The sequence below is a fragment of the Asterias amurensis genome, chromosome 5 (assembly GCF_032118995.1).
Source record: "Asterias amurensis chromosome 5, ASM3211899v1".
Classification (NCBI taxonomy): Eukaryota; Metazoa; Echinodermata; class Asteroidea; order Forcipulatida; family Asteriidae; genus Asterias; species Asterias amurensis.
Genome location: NC_092652.1, coordinates 22955253 through 22969214, shown reverse-complemented (window position 1 = coordinate 22969214; position 13962 = coordinate 22955253). Strand labels below are relative to the sequence as shown.

General features: G+C 38.7%; 1 protein-coding gene across 2 annotated transcripts; it reads left to right on the top strand.

Annotated features, from left to right (window-relative positions):
• The first annotated feature begins 2329 nt into the window (after positions 1 to 2329).
• On the top strand, positions 2330 to 13814 carry LOC139936920 (U4/U6 small nuclear ribonucleoprotein Prp3-like). 2 transcript variants are annotated; one of them, XR_011786035.1, is made up of 14 exons: positions 2330 to 2765; positions 3458 to 3576; positions 4490 to 4651; positions 5078 to 5328; positions 5828 to 5918; positions 6503 to 6694; positions 7489 to 7590; positions 8378 to 8543; positions 8824 to 8967; positions 9153 to 9252; positions 9634 to 9866; positions 10446 to 10526; positions 11091 to 12243; positions 13281 to 13814. XR_011786035.1 is itself a non-coding variant. In XM_071931746.1 (13 exons), exons 1-13 carry the CDS (start codon positions 2615 to 2617, stop codon positions 11303 to 11305), a joined length of 2007 nt encoding a protein of 668 aa, XP_071787847.1. In that variant the 5' UTR covers positions 2330 to 2614; the 3' UTR covers positions 11306 to 13814. The 2 variants fall into 2 exon arrangements, 1 of the variants encoding a protein (XP_071787847.1); XM_071931746.1 differs by having other exon boundaries at positions 11091 to 13814.
• Positions 13815 to 13962: the final 148 nt, after the last annotated feature.

Sequence of the window (13962 nt, the reverse complement as noted above, 5' to 3'; positions counted from 1 at the left end):
AGTAGCCGCTACGCTATGACATGGGTACGAGTTGACTGTGGTACGAGTTCACCTGTAGGAAGAATTCGGATCATATGGTACTCAAGTCAACTCGTACCCTATTCAACTTGTAATAAAATAAACTCGTCCCCTTGTCAACTCGTCCTCAATGGAACTCGTCCCCAAGTTTACTCGTACCCAGGTGAAATCTTATTCAAGAGAACTCGTACCCAAGTAAATTCGTACTCGAGTCAACTTCTAGCGAGTGGGCTCGTACCGAGATGAACTCGGCAGTGTTAACAATAAGTGAAAATTAGGGAAATTAGTTTTGGGGGTTTTCTGTGATGTAACTGAACACTGACAATTTGTAAATACTTCAAAATAAAGAATCGAAATTTTACACTGACAATTTTTAGGGGAGGTTTTCTTCAAAAAAATTCCAGAAAATTAATATGAATCTGCTCTTTTATTTTGTATGAGACTGTGGGATTTTTTTTCTGGAGGCCTCAACCACTTTTGAGTTGATTAACTTTTTTAAACTTATTTTATTTATTAGATGTTATGAAATTCGAGGAAGTCCATTTACGGTTAGGACGAATAACCGAATCAGTTTTTCAAAACATGTGTTACTTAAACGTGGGTTTTGGGAGGCCGCCTTCCCAAAACGGGAAAAGACGTGCCACAAACATCTCCTCTACACTACAATGTACGTTTAGTTGCCGCTTAGACATGACATGGGTACGAGTTGACATTGGCACGAGTTGACCTGTAGGAAGAATTCGGATCATATGGTACTCAAGTCAACTCGTACCCTATTCAACTTGTAACAAAACAAACTCGTCCCCTTGTCAACTCGTCCTCAATGGAACTCGTCCCCAAGTTTACTCGTACCCAGGTGAAATCTTATTCAAGAGAACTCGTACCCAAGTAAATTCGTACTCGAGTCAACTTCTAGCGAGTGGGCTCGTACCGAGATGAACTCGGCAGTGTTAACAATAAGTGAAAATTAGGGAAATTAGTTTTGGGGTTTTTCTGTGATGTAACTGAACACTGACAATTTGTAAATACTTCAAAATAAAGAATCGAAATTTTACACTGACAATTTTTAGGGGATGTTTTCTTCAAAAAAAAATCCAGAAAATTAATATGAATCTGCTCTTTTATTTTATATGAGACTGTAGGATTTTTTTCTGGAGGCCTCAACCCCTTTTGATTTGATTAACTTTTTAAAGTTATTTTATTTAATAGTTGTTATGAAATTCGAGGAAGTCCATTTACGGTTAGGACGAATAACCGAATCAGTTTTTCACAACATGTGTTATTTAAACGTGGGTTTTGGGAGGCCGCCTGCCCAAAACGGGAAAAGACGTGCCTCAAACATCTCCTCTTTACTACAATGTACGTTTAGTAGCCGCTACGCTATGACATGGGTACGAGTTGACATTGGCACAAGTTGACCTGTAGGAAGAATTCGGATCATATGGTACTCAAGTCAACTCGTACCCTATTCAACTTGTACCAAAGTGAACTCGTCCCCTAGTCAATTTGTCTCCAAGTTAACTCGTCCCCAAGTCAACCCGTATACCAGGTGAAAATCGTATTCAAGTGAACTCGTACCCAAGCAAATTCTTTCTCGAGTCAATTTGTACCCAGTTTCAATTGACATGGATTTAGGAATTTGAAATCAGAACTTTGTTAGGCGTGAAGTTTTTGTTATTATCCGGTCTAGATCATTGTATTTAACCTCGCTCCGAGACCACTGATGGACTAATATTGGAATAATATGAAAACAAAGTTAGGCATTGTTACGCATGAAAAGCGTTTGTTACCGTTTGTTATAAAGTGCTTAAGATACTTTAGAAGTAGATTATAATAATTATCCACACAAGTATCACTCGAAATTGCGTGGTTTTCCTTTTACCTCGTCGAGTAACACGGTCGGCCATTAATGGCCGACCGTGTTAGTTCGCAAAGTAAAAGGAAAACCACGCAATTTCGAGGCAAATTTGTGTGGATCATTGTATTCTACTTTAAAACCATCTTTCTAACCATGCGTTTCATAACAAACGGTTACAAACTCTTTTCAAAGACCAACTCGACCGATCCAAGGCAACGTGTTTCTTTAAGAAGTGATTAGTTTCAACCTTTAAGTTTAAATTGAGATTCTTTCTCAGCATTATAACCTTATCAAAATCATATTAAGCAGAATCTCGAGATGGTGTAATATTCAGAAATAAAGCCAAATATCGTTGCACATAAAGGACTAGGTGAAGTTTAGCAATTATGCAGGACGCGTGCGATATTGCCATCGGATACTTATTGGTGTGTACATGCATTTAGCAATGAGATCCCAAAACGTTTGGGAACGAATTAACAAGGATCTGCCGCATCGGTACAATTCACATTTATATGATTAATCACGTTTTAAAAGATGATTATGTAAACTGTGATGTATTTTCTAGCAGTCTGAGGGATTAAACTACTCAAGAGTGTGTTACGTTGCTACAAATCATTAGAGTTCATGAGTAAGTTCGAGTTGACTCAGTTGTGAATGTGAAGAGTTAGAACGTCATTGTGTATCTCACTGCTGTGTGTGTATATTCGTGTACTGACTGTACAGAATCCAATTTTCAACATGGCGATGTCCCTGTCTAAGCGAGATTTGGACGATATGCGACCAATGGTGGATGACATCGTGAGAAAAGTGCTAGGATTTTCAGAGTCTAGTGTCACGATGGCTGCATTAAACTGTGTCAGTAAAGGAATGAGTAAGACGAAAACAATCGGTAAGTAAAGAAGTAAGCCAATAAATAAATAGTCTTCTTTTGATTTTGAATTTGATTGTTCGTAACTTCAACTTTTTCAAGTTCAATCACTTTTCGTAGCTTATAAAAGGTACTTTTCCCTATGCTAATTGCTATGGCCCACCATTTTTTCAGTAATTTTTACAAAGGGATATCTCATTGAGGTTAATTAGAATTTAGATACTGTTGTAATGTGCGATTGCGCATATTTCATATCAAATGAAAAAGTGGTGGCGCCATTGTAGAAAATGTTCCCTTCCTTAAAGAAAAAATCAATGAACGCACAATTGTTTAAAATGAGATTCAATCAAACCAACATAACGTTGTGATGACTGAGTTGAGTAAGTTACCAGGGCCAATGTTATGGCTCTGTTTAATGCGGAATTCTGCGCTTATGACTCGTAGAATTGTGTGCTTTGGTTTACAAAATTATAGGGCACCATGACCACAAAATTTCACGGTAAGAAGAGTCTTGAAATTGGGCCTAGAACACACATGTAGAACTTGGACTGGATGCTCTGACTGCTCAGATGCATGTAGCATTGTAGATAACGGCAAGTTTTGTATTACTAGTAACATCAGAGTTTCACACTTATCTTGTTTTGCTTTCTATAACTGTTAATAAGCTGTATGTATGCTGTATAATTAATTGGTTCATTAACTGTGTTTTGCAGACTTGTTAAAACCCCTGATCGACCAGTCAGCACCAAAGTTTGTGGAGAAGCTTTTTGAGGCCATCGAGCAAAGTCACATTAACAGAGACGACCACAAAGCAAAGAAAAGACCGATTAAGGTCAGTTGGTATTTGTAAGCCTTGATACAAGAGTTGCATTAAAATCGTATCGTTTTATACTTTAATTGAATTATGTTGATATTGTTCTTTGGTGAGAGTATAGGCATCAACTAGGAGAGTAAAATAGTCTGTAAAATATTAAAGGGTCTTTGGTTTTTTAACCATTGCTCCCTAAGTTCACTTGCCCAAAGACAACCTCCTGTGAACAACTCTATACCTAAAAATTCATCCTTCCTGACAGTGGTCTCCCTCAACAGTGGACCGCTAGCGAAATACGACTTAAGTCACCTGAGGATTAGTAAAATTTCACTCCAAGTGGTCCAGCTGGCTAGCTCAGTGTTGAAAAGCGACCAGTGAAATGACAACATAGGCCAGTCACTAAATAGGTAAAGGGCAAAACCTGCCATGTATCCTCTTCTACTATAAACTGCCGTAAAGCCAAAGCATATTAAAGGAACACGTTGCCTTGGATCGGACGAGTTTGTCTATTAAAAGCGTTTGAAACCGTTTGTTATGAAATGCATCGGGTTAGAAAGATGTTTTAAAAGTAGAATGTAATGATCCACACAAGTACATGTATCACTCAAAATTGCATGGTTTTCCTTTTACGTCGCGAACTATCCTGGTCGGCCATTTATGGGAGTCAACATTTTGACTCCCATAAATGGCCGACCGTGTTAGTCGACGAGGTTAAAAGTAAACCACGCAATTTCAAGACATTTGTGTAGATCAATATATTCTACTTTTACAATAACTTTCTAACCATATGCATTTCATAACAAACGGTTACAGAACGCTTTTCAAAGACCAACTCGACCGATCCAAGGCAACGTGTTCCTTTAATCGATAGTATCAAGATTAAATGTTTTTGTATTAATCAAACATCATTGACCTGATTCTCTATTTTTTTCAGGATGAGGAGATCATTGACATTAAAGCTAAGAAGCCCAAGACGAGGTTTGAGAGTAGCGAACAAGAGGAAGAGCCGACCGCGATGGAGCAGTGGACACCCCAGCAGATCAAAGACATGATGGCCTCAGCCAGGCTACAGATCATGGCCAAGCAAGACCAAAAGGTATTTGTAACCAGGATCAAATTTCATAAAGCTGTTCTGGATCTGGATAAATCTTATTAGAGCCAAAGGAGAAGAGAAAAGACAATGAAGAATTTTAGGTTTTTTAGATGTGGGAGGAAAACCCTGGAGAGAATTATTCCAGGGAAAACCCACGCAGTCACACAGGGACTGAAAACCCCATCAAACCAGGGTCCCAGAGGTATGGAAGGCGAGGCAAGACACTACTACACCAACCTGGCTGCTGATAGGAAGGAAAAACATACCATTGTGCTACAAGTGTGTCTAAGATGTCCTTTCTACTCTGAGCCGACAAACAATACAAAAAGTTGATGGCTAACAATACAGTTGGAAAAAAGACTGTTGTTACTCTTTTATATTTTTACTTACTGTTTATGATAAATATTTTTCAAAATTCTTTCCACCCAGCCAACAAGACCTCAACGTCAACCACTTCCTCCACCCTCTGTACCGGCCCCCAACGCCACCCCTCAAGTCCTGATGAACGACGCCATGGACAAGGCAAGAAGAGCAGCTGAGATCCAGAATCGCATTCAAGCCTCGATGGCGACGGCCGGCCTGGGCCAGCTGGTTCTTCAACAGGCCCTGGCCGGGGTCAGCATGAAACAGGCTGAGAGTGCTCTTGTAGGGGACAAGCAACCCGCTGGCCCGGTTTCAAAGTAAGTGCATGGTCTTGGCGGTGTTTTTCCAGTGAGTTGATTAACCATTTGAAACCATTCAACTGCATAGGGTGTGTAAGGTGGTGGCACAGCCGTGAATAGAACTAACTGTGTACTTGTGGGTGCTTTGTAGATGCATTCATCGCAGAATATCATAAATACATTGTTGCAGGCTGGCATAGTTTGTCTATCAATTAAAATGACAGTTGATGATATGGAATATTCAGACAGTAGTAGAGATGAGGATGTACGGTTGAGATGCATTCACCCTATGATATACATCAGCCTGCATACATGAAAACCACAATGGATGATATTAAATGGCCAGACAGTAGGAGGGTTCACTATGTACTGTCTAGATGCATTCATCATATTTAGACTGTTCGTCTACCATAAAAAACACCCACTGTGAATAGACAGTAGGCGGGTAAAGGCTTGTAGATGAGGGTTTATCGAACATGCCTGAAGAGTTACACTCTTCTTGTTTTTCCTTTTCCAGGCCAACTCCTTTGATTCTGGATGATCAGGGTAGAACAGTCGATGCTGCTGGAAAGGAAATTACATTAACTCATCGGGTACCAACATTGAAGGTGAGATTGGAAGAGTCACAAAGCTTTGTGTCAATGCTAAGATGGCTCTCAGAATTATGTGTGTTTAAAACTTGTCAAAAGTCAAGCCTCGCTAAAACTATTCTGAATGAACAAACCAACCCAATGGCTGTGGAATTCAATGATTTTGCACAGAGCATCTCTTGTGTGAGATTTTTTGTTATTGCACAGATGTGACGAACAGTGACGGGGCCCATTGTCAAAGGTTTAATATTGGTAAAAATTGGTTTTGTTTTGGTTGTTTGTTTGGTGTTTTTTTTTGTTTTTTTGGCGGGGCTATATTTTCAAAAAATGTAGAGCTCCGGCAGTCAAGAATGAAATTAAACAATCTGTACAGTTTTCCCATGGCAAGAATCTCAAAAGATCATAGCATGAATGTGTAGACCACACTCATTAGCAGGAAATTTTGAACAAGAACAAAATAGGGTTCTAAGCCATGGTTAATGTGTGAGGTTTAGATAAATATATATTTTCTTAGGCATTACTACCTGCAAGATTTGTATGACATAATAATGAAACAAAACAATGAAAAATAATTCTTTATGTTTCGTTCATTTTTTTTAAAGGCAAACATCCGAGCCAAGAGGAGGGAAGAATTCAAAATGAATCAATCGGAGAAGCCGCAGGATGCAGTCAACGAGGCCTCCAAGTTCTTTGACAACAGCCTTGCCCAGGCGCCGGTGCAGCGCAGCCGACGATTGTTCAAGTTCCACGAAGAGGGACGGTTTGAGCAGCTGGCTCAGAGAATCAGAGCTAAGGTAGCCTACCATGAAATGGGGTCAAGTCTTCTCACTTAGTTTATCTCAACATACGCATAAAATAACAAACCTGTGGAAATTTGAACTCAATCGGTCGTCGAAGTTGCGAGATAATAATGAAAGAAAAAACACCCTTGTCACATGAAGTTGTGTGCTTTCAGATGCTTGATTTCGAGACCTCAAATTCTAAATCTGAGGTCTTGAAATAAAATTCCTGGAAAATTACTTCTTTCTCAAAAACTATGTTACTTCACAGGGAGCCGTTTCTTGCAATGTTATATACTATCAACAGCTCGCCATTACTTGTTACAAAGTAAGGTTTTATGGTAATAATTATTTTTAGTAATTACCAGTAGTGTCCACTGCCTTTAAAGTTTGTGATTTCACATCATTGGTTTTGGAAGAGTAAATTATGTTTTGTGTGAACACAGAAAACGACCAATAATGTGAACATTTCATAAAAATTCATTTAGCCTTTGAGGAAAATGTTTGTGTTTTGTATGAACACAAAAAACGACCAATATTGTGAACATTTCATGAATTTCTTTAAGCCTTCAAGAAAGACTGTGCTAGGGCCGACATTTTTTGCATTTATTCCATAGGTCCATTTGGTTGGCAAGAAGTTCACAAAAGCTTATAAATTCTATGTTCTCAAAAATAAATAAAGGGTCTCTCATTATTTGTTGAGGTTTATGTGAAGTTTTAATGCATGCTGCAATAAAAGTGACCGATGTTTATCAAAAGAACTTAAAAGGTTGTTTACATGTTGTATTGAATCTGTCCTTTTTTTACAGTCGCAATTAGAAAAACTTCAGAATGAGATTGCACAGGCGGCAAAGAAAACCGGAATTTCGTCAGCGACAAAGCTTGCACTCATTGTTCCAAAGAAAGAATTGGTGAGTTAACACAAACATGAAGTATTTGACTGTCAATCACAATGTAGCTCTATTGTGTTAATCCACTGCAAATAATTATTGTCATTCTTTACGTCGAACTAAAAGTAGGGCTTGATCACAGCATTCATTGTACTTTGGTTAAAAACTTCATCTACATTATCCATGGAGCCTCATCGTGTGTGCACGTGACTGTTTGCATTGCAGACTGCAGTACAATCAATCTCATCATACATCCATCCTGAACAAGAATTGGTACAAGTTCATCGGCCCAACCTATTATTCTTGAATGAGACTGGTGGGGCCTAGTGAACTTGTTTGAGTAAACCCTTTACATAAAGCCCCACCTAGTGTGTCTCCCAAGTTCCTTTGATTGTTTTCCCCGAGTTCAATAATTACATCCAGGCATCCTTAAAGGGTCTATGTAACTTTTGTTGGACAAAAAACACAATGTCCACAGATTGACACTAAACTTACACAATTTGAAGATAATGATGGTAGAAAGCTTCCCTGAAAATACTATGTGCTGAAGTGCTGTAGTTTTGGGGAAATGAGTAAAACAATGTCATGAAAATAATTTTAATCATTTAGAAACGTATTTTCATGATATTGTTTCACTCATTTCTCAAAAACTACAGCACCTCAGTAAGTCAGATTTGAAGGGAAGCTTTCCACTATCATTATCTTCAAACCCTGTAAGTTTAATGTGAATCTGTGGACATTTTGAAAAAGTACCCATATCCTTAAATGCAAGTAGTAACCGACTTTTCATCTATGTGTGTAAATGCAGAAAGAAGGTGAGATACCAGACACAGAATGGTGGGACACCTTCATCCTACCCAGGGATTCGTACGTGGATTGCAGACGCCAGGAAGCCAGCAGTAGCAAGGGTACCCCAGAGAAGTACGTGGGTATCACCAAGCTGGTGGAGCACCCTATACAGATCAACCCACCTGGTAAGTTGGCAACATCTCAGGTTTATTCCAGTCTACCAAACTTTGTGCCCACTAAAGAAGGTTTCATTATCACCTGTGGTTTTCCTTTTAAAAATTGTCCTCAGAGTGTGGCTGTTTACTAAGGGCAAACCCTGATTATGGAGATAAGTAATAATGAGACAGTACTTTTAAGGATAATTTGTTGTAAACAATATCAAAGGCATCAGTCTGGAAAAATATGAAAAAATACCAGCAGCAATTTTCCTTTTTTTTTACCTTTTATTTTTCAACTTGACTGTAGTTGAGACGACACAGACTGTTACAATGCCCATCTATCTAACCAAGAAAGAACGGAAGAAACTGCGGAGGCAGACAAGACGAGAAATCCAGAAAGAGATCCAGGAGAAGGTGCGACTCGGACTGGAACCTCCGCCAGAACCAAAAGGTGAAGAATAGTACATCTTGTGGAGAGTTCCACTTCATAATAATAATAATTTTACAAAGGCATTTGAATATCACAAAGCAATTCGTTTACAGAATGTAATCTATACACACAAATACCTCCGTTTCACAAATTCCTCCGTGTGTGTGGTATATAATTCTTTGTAATTATTGTATCTTTTTGTGCAGTGAGGATGGCCAACCTGATGCGTGTATTGGGCAATGAAGCCGTCCAAGACCCTACGAAGGTAGAGGCTCATGTCAGGGCACAGATGGCAAAGAGACAGAGGTAGGGATCCGTTGTAGGAAATTATTGGATATCTTCCAGGAGAGTTTAATCAAACGAAATAATAATAATAATACTTTTATTTTTAGCACCCTAATCTTGCAGGCATGTTTTGGGGCATTGAACCTAGTTATAGGAAGAAAAGGGCAGTGGTTAAATGTATGGATAAATTGAAACAATTAAGAAACTGAATTATAACAAGTGAGAGGAACAAAATGTAGACTACATGGGTCAAATTTAATGTTGTCAGTCACTAGCTAGCTGACATAGGCCTAGTAAACTTAGCCATGCCACCATGCTTCAGTGCATTGAGGTTACATTACATGCCTCGATTGCATTGACGACGCTTTCATCAACTACTCATTTGTATTGACAAATCCACAGAACTCACGAGGAGGCCAACGCTGCGCGCAAACTGACCGCAGACCAACGCAAAGAGAAGAAGGTACGCAAGATAAAGGAGGACACGTCGGCGGGGATCAACGTGACCGTGTACTGCGTGAGGAATCTTAAGAACCCCGCCCATCGCTTCAAGGTAGAAGCCAATGCTAACCAGCTGCATATGACAGGCATGGCGATATCGCATAAGGACGTCAATGTAGTGGTCGTTGAAGGAGGTGAGAAACTTCACGTTGTTGATCTGTCCTTTTGATACAGAATGCATATTACGTGCAAATCCATTAAAGCCATTATACACTTTCGGAACAGAAAAAAAAATTAAAGTTCATAGGTTTACAAATAACTTACAGGGTTTACAGAAGGTAATGGTAAAAGACTTCTCCTAAATTTTCACAGGTTTGTTTTATATACAAGTTGTGATACACGAAGTGTGGGCCTTTGGACAAAACTGTTTACCGAAAGTGTCCAATGGCTTTAAAGACCGTCCATGTCTGTGCAATTATTATATGCCTAGGGGCCAAGATTGCACTGCAAATCAATCGTAGTTGCTTTTAAAAAAGTGTGATTTCACAACACAAATCCTTACGGTAATACAGACAACTGATCTTTAAGATAAATCTTAGTGCTTTGTTTCTTCTTTCATTATTTTCTTACAACATCGATGACCAATTGAGCCCAAATTTTCACAGATTTTGTTATTTTATGCCCAGTTGGGATGCACCAAGTGAGAATACTTGACTGACAATTACCTTTTGTGTCCGATGCCTTTAACCTGAGAGTTGATTGGATTGTTTCAGGGCCTAAGCAGCAGAAGAAGTTTCAGAGATTGATGATGCATCGGATCAAGTGGGGCAAGGATAAAAAGAGAGGAGACATTGGTAAGGAAATTGTTGGATATTGAAGCATGTGAACTAGACTAGTCCCCTGGACTGGTCTTACAGACCCAAATGATTTCATTGGATACAATGATTCTACTGGATAAACGTGCTGTATGTAACGCAACTGACTGAAGTTCTGCAGTGTGGCACGCCGAAGCGGTGATCGCTTTAGAGCTAGGTGCTGAAATATTTGTTCGACAAACAAGTATTTCAAGCAAAAGTGTTCTCTTTAGTGCAGAGTGCAAATGGACCCAACTTTCTCTTATTAAAATAATTTCTTGATTCGAAATATTGGCTAGAGTGGGATTTGATTCAACGACCTCTGGATTATCGTGCTGACGATCTACGAACTGAGCTATCAAGCCCTATGTTGGAGGTCTCCCTATTTTGCCAATATCTTTGTTCGGGGTGCAACTCGGAAGCAATACAACCGTTAACTGTCGTGTACAGGTATCACACTGAGTTAACCATACAACCTGGGAAGCAACAGCACGGGGTCAGGGGATCACCTTAAGGGGATGCAAAATTTTTGAAATAATTTCAGTAACCATTTTTCTTACACAGACTCTGACGACTCGGACAACGAGTCGGAGACCAAGGCCAACGAGTGCACCATCGTCTGGCAAGGACTGGTCAAGCAGCGCAACTTCAGCGAGCTGAAATTCAAGCAGTGCGTGACAGAGTCCATGGCAAGGGAGCAGTTCCGCAAGCACGGCGTGGAACACTACTGGGGCCTGGCCCACGGTCAACGCATCATGGAGGCCACAGAGGATGTGTAAATGCGGAGGGAGGAAGTCGTTGACTGTCTTCTCCTTCATTCCACTTTCTCTTGTCATGCTGAGACAAATGTGCGGTCAAGTTTGATTGTTTGTTGTTATGGACATTATTGTGTGTTCTATTTTACTGTTTACAATTATCTTGGGGGTTCGGGCTCAAAAAGGGGCACTTTCAAGTAATACTATTTTCAGTACATGGGAACTTGCTTTCCTAACCAAAGAACAAAGTATTACCTTAGTATATTTAAAAATAAAGTAAGAGTTCTGTTTATTCAGTCAACATTTAAAGAAAACATCACTGGCACTGCCGACTTTCCTGTATTATTAGAAAAGCTTCCCTTCAATTCCAGAGATAGAACCAGATAGAGATATTTAACAATGTTGCTTTGAAGGCTTACTTTTGACCAGATACTGGGCCATTTTCTTTTTGCCTAAATCTAGTTTTTGATGATCAATGAAAAGAGAAAGCGCAGAACTTATTTTTCTGGCTACGCTGGAGTGGTGACCATCTAAGCCAACAAACTTCTTTAGAATCCTACAATAGTTGTACAAATATTATTGAAAGTACCCCTTAAAATACTGGGTTGTATGTTGGTCTGGAAGAAATTTGCTAAGAGGTTTGTGAATTGAAAAAAAAGAAAAAAAGTTGTGAATTTTATCCCAAATGTCACTGCCCTTTAAATACATTTGAAAATAATGAAAAAATCATTCAAATCAAGTTGTCCTTGCTTTATGTTCGTTTAACCGAATCATTTCAATTAATTTATCAAAATCTGGGGCTTTATCGTTCTCAAGAAAGCATGGTGTGCTTTGAGCCGTCTTTTCCCCTTTGGCTTATTTCAGAGTGGTCCCGATTGCGACATTATTTCTGTGAGGGTGCAATATGACAGGCAACACCATCCGGAGATGAGTCATTTATTGTATACATGCATCATTGCTGGGTAAGCCAAGATCTTGTGACTCGATACTTAAAACAAGGTGAGATCAGCATGGTTATGGGTTAGGGACACAACAAAAACGGTAAAATTTTGTTTAAATATTTCCTTTAAAAAAAAAAATGGTCCAAGAAAAAGGTGGTTATATTTGTAAGCTCTTATAGAACACATTACTCCACAATGCCCCCTTTTTCTGTAAAATAGCACAACAAAATTGATGTAGAACACAATATTGTGGTACAAGAGGAATTAAATTTAGGGCCAAAACTTGTAAACATCAAGTACCTAACTATAGTACCTAATAATGAACATAAGGTGGGGAGCTTGCATAAGGTGGGGAGCTTGCATAAGGTTTATCGCAATTCAGAAACGCAATGCATTGTGGGAAGGAATATGGGGCGGTTTTTATGCAGTTTCTACGACTCGTGCACGCAACGCCTATACCTTAGTGTGGTTCAACAGCGCCCTCTCTTGATATTTTGCTATTCGCGATAAACCTTATTAGGGAGTCATGTTCTCTCTGAAAACCTGTCCAATTCAATTCAATTTGAACTTATTTGTGATCTGTAAGGTTCTGACTAATACATCGTCTCTAAATGTTCCGTGTATGTTCACTTTGTGCCACAAAATGAAAACAAGTAGTCGGAAGGTTCAGTAAAAGATTTTTGCTGATGCAGCTCAAGTTTTTGAAATGTTTGCCCAGGTGGGTTAAAATCTTAACCATTTTTAATATATAGGAAACAAATTGCAAAATAAGTTGGCAAAAGTCACAACTTAAATAAAATTCAGAACAACTTCCAGTGGAGTTTAAGAAAATGGTTTTAAGAAAAATTTCAAAAATATGTTGCACTTCACCAAGATGGTTGTTTTTTGTTTTGTTTCACTTTCAAATTTTTATATTCCAAAAAATATTTACTTCCAACATTGGCATTCTATTGCGGATATCTAACTACTCGTTCCTCATTTTGTGGCCCCCAACCAAGTCAGTTCCCACCAAAACTAGACACAGGTTTTCTGTTGTACTTTACTACCTATGTTTCTAGATTATACACGGTGGAGAGGGTATTGTAAAGAATAACGTGCGACTCAACTTCAACGTTTCATTTGATCAAGCACGGAAACAGGTATTTGTATAAAAAAACTCATAAATATGATGTATTTGTATGTAGTTGTTGTTTTTCCTATGCATATAAATCCTTGACTCTCCTGTTATTTACATGTATACTCCAAATTGTCCCTATCCAACAGCCCTTCCATATTACTTCTGAGATGATCAGAGTGCGCTGATCAAATGTCTTCTACTTAATTAAAAAATGTCAAAGCACCATCAGAATCAATTTCAGGCACGACATTCTTCTTACTTAAAGGGTGTTTGTACTTTTTGTAGGACAAGAAACACAATGTCAACAGATTTACACTAACCTTACACAGATTGAAGATAATAATAGTAGAAAGCTTCCCTGAAAATATTATGAGCTGAGGTACTGTAGTTTTTGGGAAATAAGTAAAACAATGTCATGAAAACAATTTTGGTGTCATGAGACAAAAATTATTTGAAGCATTTACAAACATATTTGCATGACATTGTTTAACTCATTTCTCAAAAACTACAGCACCTCAGTAAGTAATATTTGAAGGGAAGCTTTCCACTGTCATTATCTTCAAACCCTAATGTAAATCTATGGACATTTTGAAAAAGTACCTAAATCCTTTAAGTGTGATTTC

What these genes read in the sequence shown, in the direction of transcription:
- LOC139936920 (XM_071931746.1), top strand. Translation starts at nt 2,615, where the DNA reads ATGGCGATGTCCCTGTCTAAGCGAGATTTGGACGATATGCGACCAATG. An exon ending in CTCAGAGAATCAGAGCTAAG is followed by an intron (nt 6,695 to 7,488) that starts GTAGCCTACCAT and finishes CTTTTTTTACAG; the next exon opens with TCGCAATTAGAAAAACTTCA. An exon ending in TGTAGTGGTCGTTGAAGGAG is followed by an intron (nt 9,867 to 10,445) that starts GTGAGAAACTTC and finishes GGATTGTTTCAG; the next exon opens with GGCCTAAGCAGCAGAAGAAG.